Consider the following 20,394-nt stretch of genomic DNA (forward strand, 5'->3'; position numbering starts at 1 on the left):
TATATATATATATATACACACACATTATATATAGGACCCTATCAGTTGACTGACTTTTCAGAAACTCAAAATTTATATGGTCGAGACCATATGATCGAGTTTTTGAAAAATCAAAGCTTTTGAATGGAGATCACTGTACAGTGTGGATCTGAAAATTTTCCTCAAAGTAGTGTGACCTTGAAGTTGGTACGTATAATTTGCATGGGGGTGTGGGAGTGCAGGGGGGGGGCTGCTCCTCTGCAAAAATCTAAAAAAGGTAGATTTTTGTGTTTTTTTGATGTTTGAGTATATGAATTTTGAGTTTCTGAAAAATGACATAAACCCATATATATATATATATATATATATATATATATATATATATATATATTATATATGGATCTACTTCAGTAGATCGAACTTTTACAAGTTCGAACCACATGTGGCCGAGACCATATGTTTGAACTCGTAAAAGTTTGAACACTGAAGTAAAAACACACAAAACAAAAAAACATAAAACTAAATGTCTATAACAGAGGGGCTATGCCCCCTGCACCCCCCACACCGGCTTACTTAAATATGCCAAATCCATGATCGCACTACTTTGCAGAAATGGGAAATCTTCCCTTTCCGCTCTGTATGGAGATCTCCATTCAGTCCTATCTAAGTTTTACAAGTTTGAACATATGGTCTCGGCCATATGTGGTTCGAACTTGTAAACATTTGATCGACTGAAGGGGACCCATGTATATATATATTTCCACACACACACACACACACACACACACATATATATATTTTTTTTATATATATATATATATATATATATATATATATATATATATATATATATATATATACATTTATATACTCCCTAAAAGAATACTTTACAAAATCACTGACCGGCTCCTGTTCTGGCTAAACTTACTCACTATACTTCACTCACCCCCTTCAACCTAAGTTATACCTCACAACCCCTTCCAACCTCCTATGCCACTCCTTTTGATTTTTTCCCACTACCTTACCAACTTTAACTCTGAAGACATTTTCTTTACCTCTTTCCTCGTTTCTCATCTAAACTACCTGAAGACACTCTACTCTGTACTCTTCTTGTAATCTCCTCTTCTCTCCATCCTTCTTCCTTCTATAATCATAATATGAACACCATCTCTCACACTAAGACATCACTCAAATTTCTCCTCTATCTAATCATGTAATATCTAATATCTCTTTTAAATATCATATTAGAATAGCATCACGTCTCATTTATTGCATACTAATATATGTAACTAACACATAATATTACTAATGACTTTTTCCTTACATATTTTCTGTAACTCATATTATTGTTTTTACTGCACTCTACTGTGAGACACGTGTTCTATATTTTTCTCATTAAAACATTTCCACCCCTATGTTTTGTAGTGCAACATTATACTTGGTGATTTAACATATCTGTAATCGACTTTTGAAAGATTGTGATTGCGGAACTTTTCTCCCAGGGACTCCATTGAAAATAGACCAGTTGGACTTTCTCTGTAATGAACATGCAATAAATAAATAAATACTAAACTGAGAATGGAGGAGGTATAATAATAACAAAAACGGAAGCTGCCAAGATCCCTGTTGAATATTCAACTTAATACTTAAGAACAATTTTTTACCTCTATATAAAAAGGTTAATGTAGGGAATAGCAGTATGAGAAAAGGTGAAAGGATTTATAGTACTGAATATCCCTAGTTCGGGTGAAGTTTAGCACATATCATATTTCACAATTTTAGAAATACAGCGCCCCGGTCTCTAGATTATTCTCGGTTGCTCTCATATCAACTGCAAACTTTGCAAAAGTATAAACTGCATTGCAGCTGTATTCTTCAGTTGTGCAATGCGTATGAAAAAGATCTCAAAGTTGTACTGCATTGCAATACAATTATCCTCTTGATGACTAAATACGTCTAACAGTTTTAACAAAGCTTAGTCCCCCAGTTTATTCAGACTCAACCCTCATATGCAAATGAAAGGACTTGTTTTCTCACATTATAAAACACGCTCCCGTGCAGAAGCAGACAAGGCATTTGTTTCTGTACTTTATAGCCTGACAATTAAAATTAAAAAGACGTAACCTTACGCAATGAAAATGATTCTTAAATTTGTTTTGCATGCATTATTCGTATGTTTCTTTACAGGTGAATGCTTTTAAAATTACTTGAACTATTTTCAACTGTTTGTAGCGTGTCATATATGTGCAACTTACATTATTTTCTTTTTGTTCAGGTGTTCACTGCCAGGTAAAGCTGGAAGAATCTGGCGGCAGAGCGGTGACACCCGGAGCCAGCCTGCAACTGAACTGCAAAGCCACCGGGTTTGATTTTGGCCCGGGTAGTGATTATGGTATGAACTGGGTCCGACAGCAGCCCGGGAAGGGGCTTGAGTGGGTCGCCTACCATTATACTAGCAGTGGTGGTACAAACTATATCTTTTACTCCCCATCGGTCCAGGGCAGGTTCACAATTTCCAGAGACGTTCCTCAACGACTTCTGCATCTGGACATGAAGAACGTAAAAACCGAAGACACCGGCACGTATTACTGTGCGAGAGGCACAGTGAGAGAGAACTGTGACAGGTCCCTACAATATCCTGTCTGTCCACTGCTGGGTAGAATGGGTAATATAAAAACTACAGGAGAGTAAGTCAGTCAAAAATACGGTTACCCTCTTTTCAAAAGTACAAAGTGGGGCTTTTTTTTTTTTTAGAAACGGGAGCTTTTTGCAGGAGAAACCAGGCACGGAGTCTTTGCCAAAAAAAAAACCTGCAATTTTTTCCAAGATGAAAGCTTAGTCTTATGTGATTTGATTATGTTGTTTTATTTAACATTTACGTGTTTCAGCTACAAAATAATTGTTTTATGCAAAAAGAAACACAAAGTTTAAATTTTCTAGCAATTTTTCCCAGGACAAAACTGTCGAAACAGGGAAAGAGGAACAGGTGGTAATCTTAGATAAAATTAGATTAAATACTAATCACAGAATTTGGCAATGCAAATTATTCCTCCAAATCTCCTTTACCCATTCCCTTTCAAAAATAATGCGTTTAAAACATCAAGAATACAAAACAACTCAACTACTGCGTCCGACAAATCACGGATATCACTGGTGGCCACGCCCTCTTAAACCCATACTGGAATTTTGCTGAAGGGAAAAAGTGTCGGGGATTAGCAGTAAAGGCAAACAGAAAGAATGTGCTTTGTTGATGTTTATAGGGATAATGTAAGCATGTAAGAGAGATGGCAGGCTAACTCGAGGAAGTGCAAGAGCAAAGTGAAGTATATTTTTTTGTTAACAACTTTTTGAATATGGATAGGTTGGTCGGTTTGCTGTCTGATGGTAGTAGTGATAGAATTCCAGATTTTGGAGACATAATTTAACTACAAGTGCACACCAGAAGAGGTGTGGGTTTTAGAAATGCTTAAGCAATGCAGTTCCGCAGTTATAATTATATATATATATATATATATATATATATATATATATATATATATATATATATATATATATATATATATATATATATATATATATATATAGGTTCATACTAGGCTATCTGCCCTAGGGCATTTATAAGCCTAGCCAGAATGTGTTTTTCGCCACCCATTTTAAATTTATTTTGGTATGCCCTTTTTCGAGGTTAGTATACTGTGCCTCTGTCTAACAGTGACACAGAAGTGATACCCGGGTAAACCTACGATCTCCCATCCACTCATCAAGATTCCTCTTGAAGAGAGTCAATGAGGGACTCTGCCTAACCTGGACTGGGATTTTATTCCAGAGTGAAGGGAGCCTCTGGGTTATGAATCTGTCCCTCCAGCATGTTCTATTTATTTCAGTGCTGAGGTTCAAGTCTCTCGAGCGCGTAGCTCGATGGGATTTGGATTTTCTGAGGTGCAGCATGTCCATTAATTCTGGGTTGGACATGGCTTTATACGTCAGGCACAGATCGCCTCTGAGCAGGCGGTATGCCACTGAGTAGAGCTGGAGTTTCTTTAACTGGGCAGCATATGGCATCTGTTTGAGCCCTGTGATCCTCTTGGTGAGGTACTTTTGGGGTCTTTCCAGTTGCTGCAGGTGTCTGGTAAGGTACATCCCGAAAGGGGCATTGTACTCAATTATGGGCCTGATGAGGGTTGAGTAAAGAGGCACGATGACCTCCCCTGATCTAGATGTGAATCCCTTCATGATTAGGTGGGCTATATAAAATGTTTTTCTAACCACTTTGGCCACGTGGTTGTCAAATGAGAGATTGCTATCAACTTGGGTCCCCAGGTCCCTAATCACTTCTTCTGTACTTAATGGATTACCACCTATGTGGTAATTTGTGGGCACTTTGTTTTTGCCAAAGGGGATGAATATACACTTTTTGGTATTTAGCTTGAGGCCATGGCTCTGGCACCAGTTGTCTGTTTCTATGAGGCCCTTTTGGAGGATGCTTGTGTTGGCTGGAGAGTCAATTATGGCACCCAGTTTGCAGTCATCTGTGAACTTAGTCAGCCACAGTCCTTCCATGTTGGCCTGTACCTCCGAGAAATATATACCAAACAAGAGAGGTCCTAGGACTGAGCCTTGTGGGACGCCACTTGTAACTGGTTTGGAGTCTGACATGGCTCCAGCAATTCTAACCATGTGGGTTCTGTCCTTGAGCCAGTTTGCAACCCATCTAGTGACATAGGGGTTTATATTTAAGCTGGTGAGCTTATCTATAATGCCAGAGTGGGGTATTGTATTGAAGGCTTTTGCGAGGTCCAGGTAGGCTTTGTGGACCACCTTCCCTCGTCAATGGCCTTGGTGACTGTTTCAAAGAAATTAACCAGGTTTAAGAGGCAGGATCTGCCCTTAACAAAGCTGAACTGGGTAGGATCCAGTGTCTGTAGGTTCCCAATATCTTTATTTATGAGGTCCATGATGATCCTTTCCATAGCTTTGCAGACCAAGCTAGTCAGGCTTATGGGGCAATAGTTTCCAGGATCCGTTGAGCCACCACCTTTGTGGAGAGGGACCACTGTTGCTGTACGCCACTCTTTGGGTACATATCCTGTAGTAAGGCTGAGATTGAACAGTAGTTTTATGTTTGGGTTTAGCTCTTCTTGTAGTTCATGTAGGACGCAGCTCGGGACACCATCTGGTCCCATTGATGCTGTGTTTTTTGCTTTGGAGAGGGCAGCTCTTACCTGAGCATCTTGAGATGTCAGGGGGGGCAGCGCTCTGCTGGGATAAATATTTTCCCTTTTGGTGGGGAGTGGGGGGAGAAGTTTGCGCTGAACCTGTCAGCTAGGATGTTGGCAATGTCTGTGGGTTCGGTGTATTTTTTGTCATTTTGGACTAATTCTGAGCATATCTGGAAATTCCCACCCAGGTTCCTAACATAACTAAAGAAAGCCTTGTTATTATCCTTAGTGTCCTGTGCAATTTTTCTCTCGAAGCTGGCCTTAGACGATTTTATGAGTGCCCGTAGTTTTTTGCTAATACTGATCAAAGATGCCTTCCATTTTTGGGATTTTGCTCTATCATGTAGTAGCTTCCTCCTTCTATTGTATAGTTTGTTTATGGCTGGGGTCCACCAGATAGGACGTCTGCCTTTGGAGGATTGAGTCTTGGTTTTATTTGGGATTGCATGATCCATGCATTCCTGAAGATGTTCATAGAAAGCATTTATAAAGGATTCTGCGGTCTGGGCAGTATTTTCCACAGGCCTGGGGGCTTTGAAGGATTCCACCTCAGTTTTGAGGAGTGTGAAATTTGCTTTAAAGAAGTTTTTCACTGTGGTTTTCAGGGCAGGGGGTGGAGTCGGGATGTGAATATCCAGTGAGATTAGTTTATGGTCTGATCTTACCAGAGATACACTTCTGGTCTGGAGCATAGAGTCCCCATGTTGGTAATGATCAGGTCCAGTATGTTTTCCCCTCTTGTGGGAGTGGTAACAAGTTGTTCCATAGCATTTGAGTTTATAAATTCTAGGAACCTTTGGGCTAGGGTGTTGGAGCTAGAGTAATGCTCCCAGTCTTTGTTTGGGTAGTTGAAGTCACCCAATATAATCGTGTTTGGAGAGACCTTCATATTTTCCAGTGTTCTCAGGAAGGCCGAGTGGGGTTCCTGGGTTTTGGAGGGTGGTCTGTAGCAGGCTATAAACTGGAAGGCAGATTTACCCACTGTTAGTTGCACATGGATATTCTCTGATGCTTCTTGCTGTGCCACCAACCTGGAGGTGTGGGTATCTTTGACGAATATTGATACTCCCCCTCGTTTTGTGGTACGGTCCAAGTTTTGGGGCCGAAAAGCATGGTATGAGGTATAACCTGGTAGTGCTGGGGTGCTCTCAGGAGCCTTGAACCAGGTTTCTGTTACTGCACAGATATCGATGTTCTCCATGCTAAGGAGAGTTTCGAGTGCGTGCATCTTGAAGTTTAGACTTCTGGCATTGAGTAGCATTACTTAGTTTCTTATCCCTTGTGATACCTATGGAGGTGGGTTTGTCTTTTGAGCCTTGCCTAAAAAAGGCACTATGGGGGTAGCAAGAGCCTTTGCTAATATCCAAAAACCCAGGGGTGACAGGTGCAAGCTGTCCCTAGCGAAGCATCGTGGCTTGTCGAGCATGTCATCCCAGGCTGACAGGCATTGGATCCCCTTTGAATGACACCAATACTTAAGCCAATTGTTGAAATTGATCATCTTGTCTTCATATTGTGGCATCATTCTTGGTGAGGGTAAGATGCTACTCAAGGTCAGGGTCATACCAGTCTGGGCTACATGCTCAGAGAGCTCCTCTATGTCTCTTTTCATGTAGTCCAGGGAGGTACATCTCAGGTCATTCACCCCAGCATGGACAATGACTGAGTCATATTTGTACTTTCCTTGGAGTGACCTGAGTGCTTGTGTTATGTGGCAGATCCTAGCGCCCGACAGGCAGCTCACTGTGACCTTCTCCTTCTTCAGCCTGGTGAGCGGGATGTCAGTGTGCCTGACGATAGAGTCACCTATTACAAGTGTGTCAGGTGTGTTGTTTAGCCTTAAGGGCTGTGACTGTTTGGCACACTGGCTTTATGAGCTATGTGTTGCACGTGTTTTGTTTTGGGGTAGCGGTTGCTTGGGTGTCTGCTTTGGAGGTCTCTGCTGCTTAGGCAGATTTTTATTTAGAGCCTCCGAGTATGTTTTTGTGTGTTTATGTGTTTGGTTTGCTGTTGTGGTAGGTCTATGTGAGACTGGAATTGTAGTGAGTGTGGTTTCCTTCTCCTCCTGACTGGTTTCACCAGTACTGAGTTGAGAGAGCTTAATGATGGTGGGAAGACACATACACACCTGTGCTATACTGCAAGTGTCACTGTGATGGTTGAATGAGAACTAGCTAGAATGTTTATATGCTCCACTACAAAAACACATTCCTTCCTAAGCCAACAATATATATAATATCATCCCATGTCAAAAGTTCTCAAGAGGCATATTACTAAAGCTATTATGGAAGGAACATGTAAGGAAATGTCAGCAGCAGCCATCAATGCATTTACTCACATGACAGCTTGTAATACCCTTTTGCAGGTCTACTGTACATACACATCTCAATATTGCACATGTTGATGACAACATTGACATGTGAAATGTTCATAAGGTCATAAGATATTACTAAATTAACAGCCAACATTACATAAAATCTTAGACATTACAATAATGTAAACCAAACTCCATATATCTATATGCTGGAAGAAAGTAAGGCTATGTGCATATATATGTCTATTTGTTTCATAGCATATGTAGTGCCCTCTCTGTATGTGACATGCACCATCCCATGACAGAATTAGCTTTCACACATCTAGTGGCCTGGAGATGGCTTGCAGAGGCTCACGGATGGACTCTGCTTCATGATGTGTGTATGCATCTTTGACATGTGGAGATTCTCCATTCCTCTGCAGGAAGGATGTCAAGTAGCCAGAGGGAAAAAAGGGATGTTGGATGCATGGGGCTGCATAAAAGGTTCTCCTATGTGGTAGTAAAATGAAGAATGATTCAAAAGATCATACAATGACTGCAATGTACCACCAACCACACTGATTTGAACATTACACCAGTGTAGCCATAGAAGAATTACATACAGTGTAACAGTAGCACCACCGACATATGTCTGACTTTAACAGTGTCACATTGCACTTTATGGAGTATGATAGCTTCACTGTATGCTGAGAAGAACATGTTGGGAGGAGTGTCTAACATGACTGTAGAGTCACATCTTGGTGTAAAATTGTATCAAGAATATTATTTGAATGCATGCACTCAGTTTGCCTGCTGTCAGATTAAAACCCCTAAATTTCTAGTTATACAAGGTGGTGAACACAGCACTTGAAGTTACTGCCACAGCACAACTTTGACTTAATGTCAGAGTGCACTTTATACAGAATGACATCATCAGTGTATTTTTCAAGAACATGTTTAGAGAAGTGCCTGACAGCTGTGGACTCACATGCCATTCTAAAATTGTCAACATATTAATTTTTGAATGAATACACACCCACCCGCTGACCACAGTGAAACTATAACCCCTACATAACTATCTACAGAACACACTACTTAATGCAAGCAACACAGCACAAATTTAGCTTTTGGAGTGTCAGATAACACTATAGCTGATTACATCAGCAGTGTCTGGTGGAAAGAAGATGGTAGTAGTATTTCACGTGCCTTTCTAAGATGGGCTCTGTGACCTAACTGAACATACTCACACACACACACACACACACACACACACACACACACACACACACACACACACACACAGAAAAACAAGTTGAATAGAGTGAAATTAAAACCTACCTATCTACAAAACACACTAATTAATGCAAGTGCCACAGCATGTCTGGTTGTTAGAGTGCAAAACAATAGTTTATAGCAGATGACATCAGCAGTGTCTGTTGGGAAGAAGATGGTAGTGGGAGTGTCTCACATACCATTCTAAAATGGGCTCTGGAATGTGAACTAACTGAGTGCACACACACACACACACACACACACACACACACACACACACACACACACACACACACACACACACACACAAGTTGACCTTAGTGAGATTAGAACCTCTACCCAATTATCTACAGAACACAGCACAAATCTGGATTTTACAGTGTCAGACACTTTATAGCTGATAACATCAGCAGTGCCTGGTGGGCAGAAGATGGTAGAAGGAGTGCCTCACATGCTGGTCAAAAATGGGTTATGTAAAGTGAACCAACTGAACACTGGGAAAGACTGAAAGCCCTGTCACTGTATTCTGTTTCCAACAGGCTGCTAAGGGGTGACCTATGCTTGGCTTCCAGTGCAGTCTCTGACTCGGCTCTGATGGAAATGATACACATTTGTAAATCAAACTGCACGAGGGTCACTTGCTCCAGTGATCTTAATGTAGCCTCTGATATGAACAGATCATGCTGGAAAGATAGATACATCTCCAGAGACTGCCCCTTCTGTGTAAAAAGTTTCCAGTTGACATGAAACAGAACCCCACCCTGATCCTCTACAGATGCAACCTAGCTCAATGGATGGATGTCTACAAATTCACTGCTGGGGTGGTGCCCATGTGCCTCCTGGACAGATGACATCAGCAGTGTATGTTTGGGAGGAGATGTTGGGAGGCTTGTATGAAATGTCTGGGTAGGCATTTAAGACTGTCAAAATATTAGTTCTCCATGGGACAGGATTAATGATAGTATGATACAGACTGATTTTAGTCTGACTATGCACTCACATTTGCACATACATAGAGACACACATGTAATGTGGCTGCTGTGGTAAGTTAACCCACATTTAAGTATTTTGTTCCCATCTACAGAACACAGTATTTAATCATTGCACCACCCTGAAATATGTTTTTCCTTGTCATACTTGTTTTTTATAGATGATGCCATCATCATTTTATGATGTGGGTAACATAGCCTGTTATTAGAGTGGCCTGCAAAGTGTGGATTTTGTATTTTTATGTTTTCAATTTGCAGATATACTTTAAAAGACAGCTCCTCAAACTTAATGCAAAAAGCTGCCAGGAATTCATGCAGCAGAACTGAGAAGTATGCACGTGTTTCTCAGTCTGTTGTATACATTACACACTTATTGTCACAATAACATGTTTTATGATCAGCATGGATGCAACTGTGTATGTAAGTGTGTTCATTGTTGTGATGTGTCAGTGTCCACAGTAATGCATGTATAAGACAATCTGAATGTCTATTGTCAACATAACGCTCTAGATGATGTAACAATGCAGTTGCACTATTTATTTTTGTAGTGCAGTTGATATTTGGGATCCACTACTGACATATCCATTTTCAAGTGCATAGGTGCAGGACACACATTACGCTATGTAAATATGTGTTCAGTATTTTTACATGGATTATAAGGCTATGGACACTAACTGGGCAGTAAACATACTAATTCATGCCACTCAGCTCTTTTCATAGTGCACCTCCAAGCAGCTAATTTGAGTGATCAATGGCAAAGTGTTTGCACATGCGAGATTCACATTTAATGACCACTACTTGAACTTGAGAAGTACTTATCCATATAGGCTATGAGAGAAATATCTGACAGATACTATGGTTTGCATAGTGTAGTTTATATCACAAATGTTGTGTCATAAATTTTATGACAGTAAGGACTTTTAGTACTGCTTTCCTCATCTGAGCAGAGTTAAGTGGCAATCAAATGTCTGTCTCTGTTTCATTGAAAAATTTATAATAGTTGTATTGGCTTGCCTTTCTCCTTGCAAACATCTTAAGAGGAGAGGAGTGGCAGCCAGCACTTTGGACAGTACTGAGAGGAAGAAAAACATCTGCTGCCGAGCTGCCTGTGTGGCAGCAGATGTAACAGCAGTAAGCTCTTATTTTGAGCACAAATGATAGAGGGTTTGAATCTTGCTCAGACTATTTTTTACGTATGTATTCAGGATGACATTAAATAATTATATGTGAGAATTTTTGCAAATGTGAGAGGGAATGACTACAGTGAAGTACTGTATAAAAACAAACACTACTCCATTGATTTATGTCAACAGAACACATATAGATTTGCATATCTATACATTTGTCAGTCTAAATAAATATTATAAGAAATATTTAATATTAGTGTCTTTACTCTGTTTTAACTGTGTGTTTCTGTACTAGTGTTAGTTTATGAAGCATTGCACTGAGGAAACCACACTATGCCATAGGACATGAAGAGCCATTCATCATTGCTCTGCATTGGTACATGATGACAAATTCCACATGTGTGAGAAGAAAAAGTGAAGGGCTTCATTTGGGGACATTGCTGCCATGTGTCTTGTGTGTGATTCTATTTTTGACCCGACTAAAGGTGTGAAAATGAGGTTGATAGGAAAGTGGTGAAATGAGGAACAAGCAGGGGAAGTACAACAGAAAACCAATATAGGAACATGAGGAGGGGATTAGGAAAAAGCATAGCTATCCACTTCTTCAACAGTGTAAAATGAACATGGATAGAATATTGGATGAATCTGAACTGTCACCTCAAAAAGACAGGTGACAACAACTCAATAATGTTGTATAGCCAATTGGACTGAATCAAGTGTGTCGAGAAGACACATATGTGAAGTGGAGAGCTATGTATGGGACGATATTTTTTTTGAGACAGGTGCCAATTTTTTAATTTTATTTCAGTAAGAGAGGAATGTTGGGTAAGGGATGTGGTTATGTCAGGGTCATTTAAGTAAGGTACCTGAGGATGCAGGTACAGACAGACAGGGCAAACAAGACTGAGACAGGGATGATGAGGGATATAAAAGGCTGGGGACACCATGATTCAGGATAGGGAGGGGATATTGGATGCCCATTCCAGCCAAGCATGGAAACAGTGAGAATCTGGTCCACACCCTTAGAACTGTCATAACTGTCCTCTTCCTCAGCTTGCTGTTGGCATGCTTGAAGTTTTCTTTTTCCAAGCATTCTGGCAATCATTTTATTCATCCATGACCTCAAGCACCATGCCTGGTATTTCCTGGCTAGTGACAAATTCACCACCTACACCAATATTCCTGTAGGTACCACTGCACCAGCTGATGGGGTAATGCTACCTGATGTTGAATACCCAGGTACTGCAAGGGCTGCAATGGTAGTACTGCTCAGTTGGGTCCCAGATGTGCTGGGCATCGGTGCGGCAGCCATTGGAAGGGTGGAAGGCTAACCTGCACTGGTTGCCTACCTCCCTGTGCTGGAAATCATATTACTTCCTGTAATAACTCTTTCACTAAAATGAAAGGATATACTCTAGCAAAAAGCATAGAAATGAATTTGTCCCTTTCCATTAAAAACAAATCCTGGCCGGCCTAACAAACTGGCCTTTTACTATACCCCTCTTCTGATGCTGGAAGTGACAACTAGAATAATGCAACATGCTATTAGACTATATATTACTAACAAGTAGTTTATGAACCGAATATTTGATAATGTCTACATCCAAGTAAAGAATAAGTGAACCTTAAAAACTTATAGTACCATTCAAATACTCAATAAAACTTTCTAGTTCATCCACTCTCAGTTTCATCCAAACTGCCATCCCAGACAATAAAGGTATCATCAAAAAATGTGCATAAATTGTCCATGGGAGGAAATCCATCTTATTAAATAGAAATTATTTTTCCCATGGGGCACAAGAGGCTCCCATCACTTCCCCCTTTTTTGTACAAAATATTGGCTGTATAAATACACAAATTATTGGTAAGTGCAGTTTCCATAAAAGTAAAACAAATATTCACTTTATTGTTATGCAGATCAAGTGAATCCACCTTAATAATCTTAAACCTTCTGCATGGGGAATTACACTGTATAAATGAGCCACATCAATCATTAAAAAAATCATTGTTTCACTAAATTTTAACCGCTTAAGTTTTGTCAAAAAATTCGAGAAATCTTGATACAAATGGTGGAATGAAGTTAAACCATTCTTTATCTTTATATCAATACATTTTGAAAGTAGGTGAGTTTTAGATTTACCTGCATCCATTATTGGCCTCATCCGGGGAACAACAAAATGTATATTTGGTATTCAAAAAATGCTATATGGTATTTTACTGTGAGAAACAACAATTTGTCCAGATTCATTTGGCCTTGGGTAACCATCTCCTGCAACATAAAGCCAATTTTTGATAGGCTCCATTTACAAAACTAAGAGTAGTCTCTTCATTAAAATCATCATTAAAAACATGAGCTTTCATATGGTACAAATAATTTGATTTGGGCATAATAACTACCCCACCCCCTTTATCAGATTTCATTACCTAAACATTTCTGTTTTTGCTTAATTTACAAAGTATTTGGAACTACGATTTTGTAAGATTATGTTCTATATTGTTATATGTTTTCTTTAAAAGTTCTCTGAAGTCACATGTTTTTTTCTCAGAAATCAACAAGGGAAGTGGAAGCGGGGGTTTAAATGTACTCTTATACACCAATAAATTAGGAACAAATTCAATATTCTTGTTCTTAAAAATATGTTTAAGATTATGTTTTCTTAAATAAAGTTTGAAGTTAATAATAATTTGATCAATATTAGACCTTAATGTAGAAACAAATGAGGCCTCATTACTTAGTAGATCAGTATACTCGATACCAAACTCGTTGCCAGAATAATTGTAAACTTTAAAGCCACCTGAACTATTATAAATAGCCAGGCCTTCATGTTCTAAAGATAAACTAAAATCAGAATTAGAAGCCAATTCAGTAATCATGTTCTGTTCCTCTGAAACCTGAATCTCAAATTGTTCTGAAAATTCTGCAGTCCATTCTGATTCCAATAAGTTTATTGTGTCCTACCTTGCCCATTCTTCTGGGTCCATATTCTCTGTGATCATCTTAAAGGGGGAGGTTCCAAAGGGGGAAATTCTTTTTTATACATATTTTCATTCACTTGTTCATGATTAGTCAACTGGCTCCCAAGCTTAAAAATTGACATAGAGGCTTTTGGCAACAGATAAACTAACCCATTCTGATATTCAGTTTTGCCCCGGATAATTTTTTTCTCTTTCCTCGTTTTTATGTCTACAGTGACTTTAGCTAAATTCAAAAATATGTTGCTATAATGGTCTTGATGTTGATTAAATATCATATCATTAGTAATACTAGAGTCAATGATTATATCTAGCTGGAATTTTGTAAATAATTATATGTTATTTGTGAATATCAATATGATTTATATAGAAGTGTAACAAAAAGAGATACTGCCAGTCCAGCTATCTGGAATCTTGTAAAAGATCGTATGTCATTTGTGAATATTAGCATAATTTATATAGATGTGTAGCAAAAGGGACATACTGCCAGCACAGCTGTCTGGAATTTTGTAAATGGTTATGTGTCATTTGTGAATATCAACATACTTCATCTAAGATGCTTGCGTTTTAGATGTATTAGAACTATATGTCATATTGTACAGACTTTTGTGCTGAAGAGATATTTTGTAAAGTACTGAGCAGAAATGTATATACACTATTGTAACTGTCTAGTTGTATATATATATATATATATATATATATATATATATATATATATATATATATATATAAAACCATGGAAACTGGAACACAGGAGAACAGGAGATTATCTTGCAAAACTTCAGAAGAATAGTTGAAATTATTTTACTTTATGGCTGGGCCAAAAACAAAAGATGTTGTCTCTCAGTTTCAGTGCCATAACAGACACAATGTCTAGAACTAGAAGTATTTTGTATTGTCTTGGAAGTGTTTATTGTTTTATGACTTCCATGATCTGCCTTAGATCTAAGAGAGGACACAAAGCACTGGTTGGACAGAGAGGGTGCTGGAGGTCTTGGCTTGACCACTTAGCTGAGAGCTCAACTCTATATCTTTTCCAGTAGTGAGTGTTTGCTGGGGATCTCAAGAAAGGACAAACCAGCCCCAGACTGACTGTGGTCTCTGTGTGTTCTTAAGGGAAATTGCACTGTACTGTGTGTATACTTGTCATCATCCCAATGCACATCCCCCACTGGTGCTAGTGGTGAGGATTGAGACTCCTTGATTACTGGACCAGTGGTGAGATGTGACATATATTGGTGCAGTGCTGGGAAAGCCACATTTTAGGATTCAGTGGTGTGGATATTGAATTCCTGTAGCCTGTAAACAGTGGTCACTGAAGAAGATGTTTGTATTGTTAATCAGCTACACAGTGAACATTCAGAGTTTCATATCTGAATTTTTTTGTTAGCTTAGTTAGTCAAGGAGAGCAGGCAATTATGTCAGCAGAGAAGTATGGCAAGCTGACAAGGAGCCAGTTGACTGAGATGTGCCAAGTTAAAGGACTGGTGCATGGTGACCTGACTAAAGCAGAAAAGATTGCAGACTTGGTCACAGCTGTATCACAGACCAACAACCAGAAGGACAATCATACTGTCCTTGGGAATGTACAACTCTCAGAAAATGGACAATTCAGCCTTTCCACAGAGGACTTAAAAATCCATCTGGAGTTAAAGAGACTTGAACCGAAGGTGAAATTGTGGCAAATAGAATGAGCAGAGAGACTGAGACATCTGGAAGCTGAAGTGAATGAGAGTCAGAGGCAACACTGAAAAGCAGATGCTGACTCTTCACCAGGGTCATGGAGTGATGAGGAAGGGAATAACCAAACCCCAGAAACAACAAATGTCAGTAAATTTCTTCCACAATTTACCGAGAGTGATAATTTTGACATTTTTATTCATATGCTTGAAAGGGTATGTAAAAGTATAATGCTGACTAAGGACTCTGGGTATGGTTTCTGACCCCCTTACTCCATGGTAAAGCTGCAACTGCTATTACTAAATTGTCTGATAGTGATTGCTTAAATTATAATACTGTTAAAAATGTATGAGTGTTTTAAGTTAACATCTGAAGCTTATAGAAAAAAGCTTTGTGAACACAGATGCAAGGCAGATGAAATTGTGTGTAAATATATTGCTGAACTAAGCACTTATTTTCATAGGTGGGTAAGTGGGTGTCAGATCACCACTTTTGAAGGGCTGACAGACCTTTTGGTGAGGGAACAACCCCTTAGCACTTTGCCTGAGGACATGAGAGTCTTGTTGGCAGATAGGGAATACAGGCCCACAACTGAGTTGGGGAAAAAGGGAGACCTATAACTAGCAAGCAGGGCATCACTGCACAGGAAAGAGATACCCAGTGCTGCTCATGGAACTAAGGGAACCCATGGGGTGGCAGCCGAAACCACCCCAACAGAGTCCGCCAGTAGCACAGGAAGCCACTAATCCAGGTACACATCTAGGACCAAGGCTTAAGTGTTTTAAATGCAACCAGTGAGGCCATGAAGCATATAGATGTCCATGGAGGCAAGGTGGGGAACAAACAATGGGATATCCATTAAGTGGGAATGACAGAATGACAACAGTAAGTTGTCTGGAGACAACAAAGGTACCAAGCTACCACAAGATGTTATATCCTATCTTAGTAGATGCAAAAGAGCCCACTGCTAAGAGAGACACACCCTCTGACCTAACCATTGTGAAGTTTGCAATGGTTAAATAGGAGCACTACTTGCTTGGGCAATCTACTCCAGTCAGAGCTTTAGGAGGGACCCCATTGCAAATACCTTTGGCTAGGGTACATCTTCACTGGGAGGGTGGAAAAGGAAGCAAGCAAGCAGGTGTGTTTGAGGATATCCCTGCAGATGTCATGATAGGGAATGATTCTGATAATGCAGTATCTTATGTGCATACAGTGACATACAATCAGGCTTGGAGACAAGTATGTGGGTCTGGTAGCCTGGGGGAGTCTCAGACAGACCACACACTTGAACCCAGGACTGGTGAGGTTGTTACTTCAGGGAGGGAGCTACTCTGGAGCAGTGATACTGAAGGTGAACCACAGATGCTTGCAGATACTGATGTTCCCTTGGATAGCGTGACTGCAAGGGCAGAGGTGAGTAGTAGTATGCAGGCTGACACTGAGGCACCGCTGTCAGAAAATACCAGACTTCCTGTGGAAGGGGAGTTGGGAAGGGTTACAAAGAGAGAGTTGAAACATTCTCAGCTCTCAGACCCTACATTACAAGGCTTGAGAGAGGCAGCCAGTGAGGCATCTGATTTTCAAGGGAAGGGGGAATCTGTATACCGGGACAAAGAGTTACTGTATAGAGACTGGACCCCTGAGGGAGGCCTAGAGGGTGAGAGAATATAGCTGTTGGTAGTGCCCAGAGCCTACCATCTGGTACTTCTAGCCATAGCCCATTATATTCCCTTTGCAGGTCATGTGGGCATAAAGCTTACCAAGAGACGTTTTATGCAGAACTTTTATTGGCCTGGGATTTCCAGGGATGTAACAGGGTACTGCAGGACCTGTGAGCAGTACCAAAAGTAGGCAAGGCAGGAGACAAGGGGAAAGCTCCTTTGATGCCTTTGCCTGTGATTGAGGAGCCTTTCAGAGGGTAGCTATGTATATTGTGGGGCCTCTGAGTACCCCGAGCTCCACAGGGAAGAAGTATATCATAGTGGCAGTAGATTATGCTACCAGATACCATAAATTGGTGGCCCTATCCTCCATTGAGGCAGAAAAGGTGGAAAATACTTTGTTAGAGATTTTCAGCAGGGTAGGTTTCCCAAATTAAATAGTGACTGACAGAGGTGCCAATTTCATGAAAGACCTGCTAGCTTGTCTGTGGAAGGACTGTGGGGTGAAGCACCTAAAGACAACTTCCTATAATCCCCAGACTAATAGTCTTTTTGAGAAATTAAACTCTACACTCAAGACCATGCTATGGGCATTGGAAGACCAGATTAAGAGGGAATGGGGTGAATATTTGCTCTATCTGTTGTTTGCTTATGGAGAGATGCCCCAGGAATCCAGAGTTTGTTCACCCATTGAGTTGGTGTATAGGCACAGAGTGAGGGGACGTCTAGATTTGATTTGTGATGAGTGAGAGGGTGAGTGTGAATCCCACAAGGAGTCTATTGTGGCATATGTTCTAAATCTCAGGACAAGGCATAGTGAACTCATGAGCTTGGCCCAGGAGAACCTGGCAGAAGCCCAACAGCAGAAAAAGCTATGGTATGACAGGAATGCTCGAGCTATAGAGTATGTTGTGGGGCAACAGGTTATGGTTCTCATTCCTGTCAGACATAACAGGCTGCAAGAAGCTTGGGAGGGACCCTTCAAAGTGGTAAGGAAGGTCAGTGATGTTAACTACATGGTAAAACTGCTAGGCAGGTGATCAGGGCATAAATTATACCATGTTAACATGATGAAACCTTACCATGATAGGGAGGCTCTGGTGCTATGTATTTGCAATAGGAGGCAGGAGGAGTCTGAGAGGGATCTATGGCTACAGGGAGCCAGCCAGAAACATCCCAAATTACTATGGTGCTGCCTAGGATTGCAGACATATGACAGGACAGTGCAGCACTGTACTGGGGTCAGCAGTGTCAAGGCATCTGGAATCGTAAGACAGGGTATGGGGTAGTATATTCCTATATAGGCTCACCCCCCTCAAGTAATGTTTCTCAAGGGTCACTTGAAAAACTAGCTTGAGTCTTGGGGAGGGGAAGAAATGTCATGAAAGGAGATACTGCCAGCCCAGCTAGCTGGAATTTTTAAATTAATTATATGATATTTGTGAAATTATTATGCATGCTGTGGCAGGGCTAGCCACTCAACTGTGTAAAAATATGGCTCAGGATGATTCAATCATGTTGAATAATGTCGCCAAAATGGGCATGGGTAGTTACCGGTGATAAGTGGGTTGGGGACCCAGCCTACTCTGACATATGCCATGGACCTTTGCTAACAGTAGGAGGGGTATATGTGCCCCATTGGCTAGTGTGTGCCCACCATAAAGCCAATCAGCCATGGGTCAATAGGCTACTGGCCGGTCAGTTTCTATTTGCCCAGCTTGGTTTACCTAGGACAGGTTTGTTAAGTGAAAGCTGGACATAAAACCAACCAACCTGCCAAACATGAACTGAGAATTGTTACGCTTAATGTAGGTTCACTGACAGAACACAGCTTGGAAGTGGATTCCATGATGATATAGAGGAGGATGGACATCCTATGTATCCAAGAGATGAGATGGAAGGGCAGTACAGCAAAGCCACTTGGCTTGGGATCCAGACTCTACTACTCAGGCAGGGGACAGGCTAGAAATGGTGTAGGAATTGTGATGAGAGAGAAGCTTCAGAAGGCAGTGAGGGATATCATCAGAGTTAATGAAAGACTCATGGCTATCAGACTCCAGTGTAATTATAGGGCAGTATTCATAATTTCAGGCTATGCCCCACAGCAGGGTTGTGATAGTGAGGAAAAGAGTGCATTCAGACAGCAGTGGTAGGACCTACTAGATAAAGCAGGACAACATGAATTGGTGTTGATAATGGGTGACTTGAATGCACATATTGGAACAGACAGAACGGGATATGAAGACTGATTGGGTCCACATGGGTGGGGCAGCAGGAATAAAGGAGAAGCCTTTCTAGGCTTCTGTCTGGCACATGTCTTGATAGTAGCCAACACATGGTTCAGAAAGCGAGATAGTCACAAGATCACATACAACAGTAACCAACATGCAACTCAGGTAGACTTCCTACCTATTAAGGAAAAGGCACTGGGGTAAAATCCATTATTGCAAAGTCATCCCCAGTGAAACAGTCAGTCCACAGCATAAGCCACTAGTTGCCACAATCAGCAGAAAGCAGTGGTCAGAGAAGGCTCTAAGGTCAACAGAGACCAGGCTGAAGACCTGCAAGTTGACTGGAGAGAAAGTACAACAGTTCAAAGAATTACTCAGGACACTATCACCCTGAGAAGAGGAGGAAATAGTTGGGGTTGAGCAAGAATGGCAGCACCTAAAAACAGCATGTGGTAGGACTACAGAAAAAGATATGTGACTGAGCCAGTTATGGAAATAAGGTACATAAGGAAAGCTGGTGGTGGAATCCAGAAGTCCAGGAAGTCATCAAAAGGAAGAAGGAGTGCAGGAAAAAGTGGGGAGATAGGAAACACTGACCAGACTAGGAAAGGTTACTGGTTGGCTAACAAAGAAGCTAAGAAAGAAATCATAATAGCAAAGAATAGGGCATTGGAGGCACTCTACCAACTTCTGGAAAGTGACTCAGTAAGTGGCACAAAGAAACCATACCAGCTTGCAAGGCAAAGACAGAAAGATAAAGAAGATAGTCAGACACCCTTCATAAGGGATGCCAGCAAATACCTTCTCACCAGTCCACAGGACATCAAAGGCAGAGGGGAGGAATATTTCCAGCAGCTTCTGAATGAAGAAAAAATGCATAGAGGTTGTACTGCCCCAGAAACAGCATACAATGAGAGAAGAAGAGGAGCCCACCCTAGAATAAGTAAGAACAGTACTAAGGAAAATA

The 20,394-nt window shown here is 40.6% G+C and overlaps 1 protein-coding gene across 1 annotated transcript in view; it reads left to right on the plus strand.

The window, feature by feature from the left end:
- The first annotated feature begins 2,077 nt into the window (after positions 1-2,077).
- LOC122815054 overlaps positions 2,078-20,394 on the plus strand; it is a 136,010-nt gene continuing 117,693 nt past the window's right edge. The window contains exons 1-2 of the mRNA XM_044087299.1: positions 2,078-2,166; positions 2,255-2,666. Coding sequence (XP_043943234.1) covers positions 2,112-2,166; positions 2,255-2,666 — 467 coding nt within the window. The 5' untranslated portion in view covers positions 2,078-2,111. The remainder of the gene's footprint in view (positions 2,167-2,254; positions 2,667-20,394) is intronic.

This window comes from Protopterus annectens, chromosome 11.part0 (assembly GCF_019279795.1).
Source record: "Protopterus annectens isolate FY-2018-M chromosome 11.part0, PAN1.0, whole genome shotgun sequence".
Taxonomy (NCBI): Eukaryota; Metazoa; Chordata; order Ceratodontiformes; family Protopteridae; genus Protopterus; species Protopterus annectens.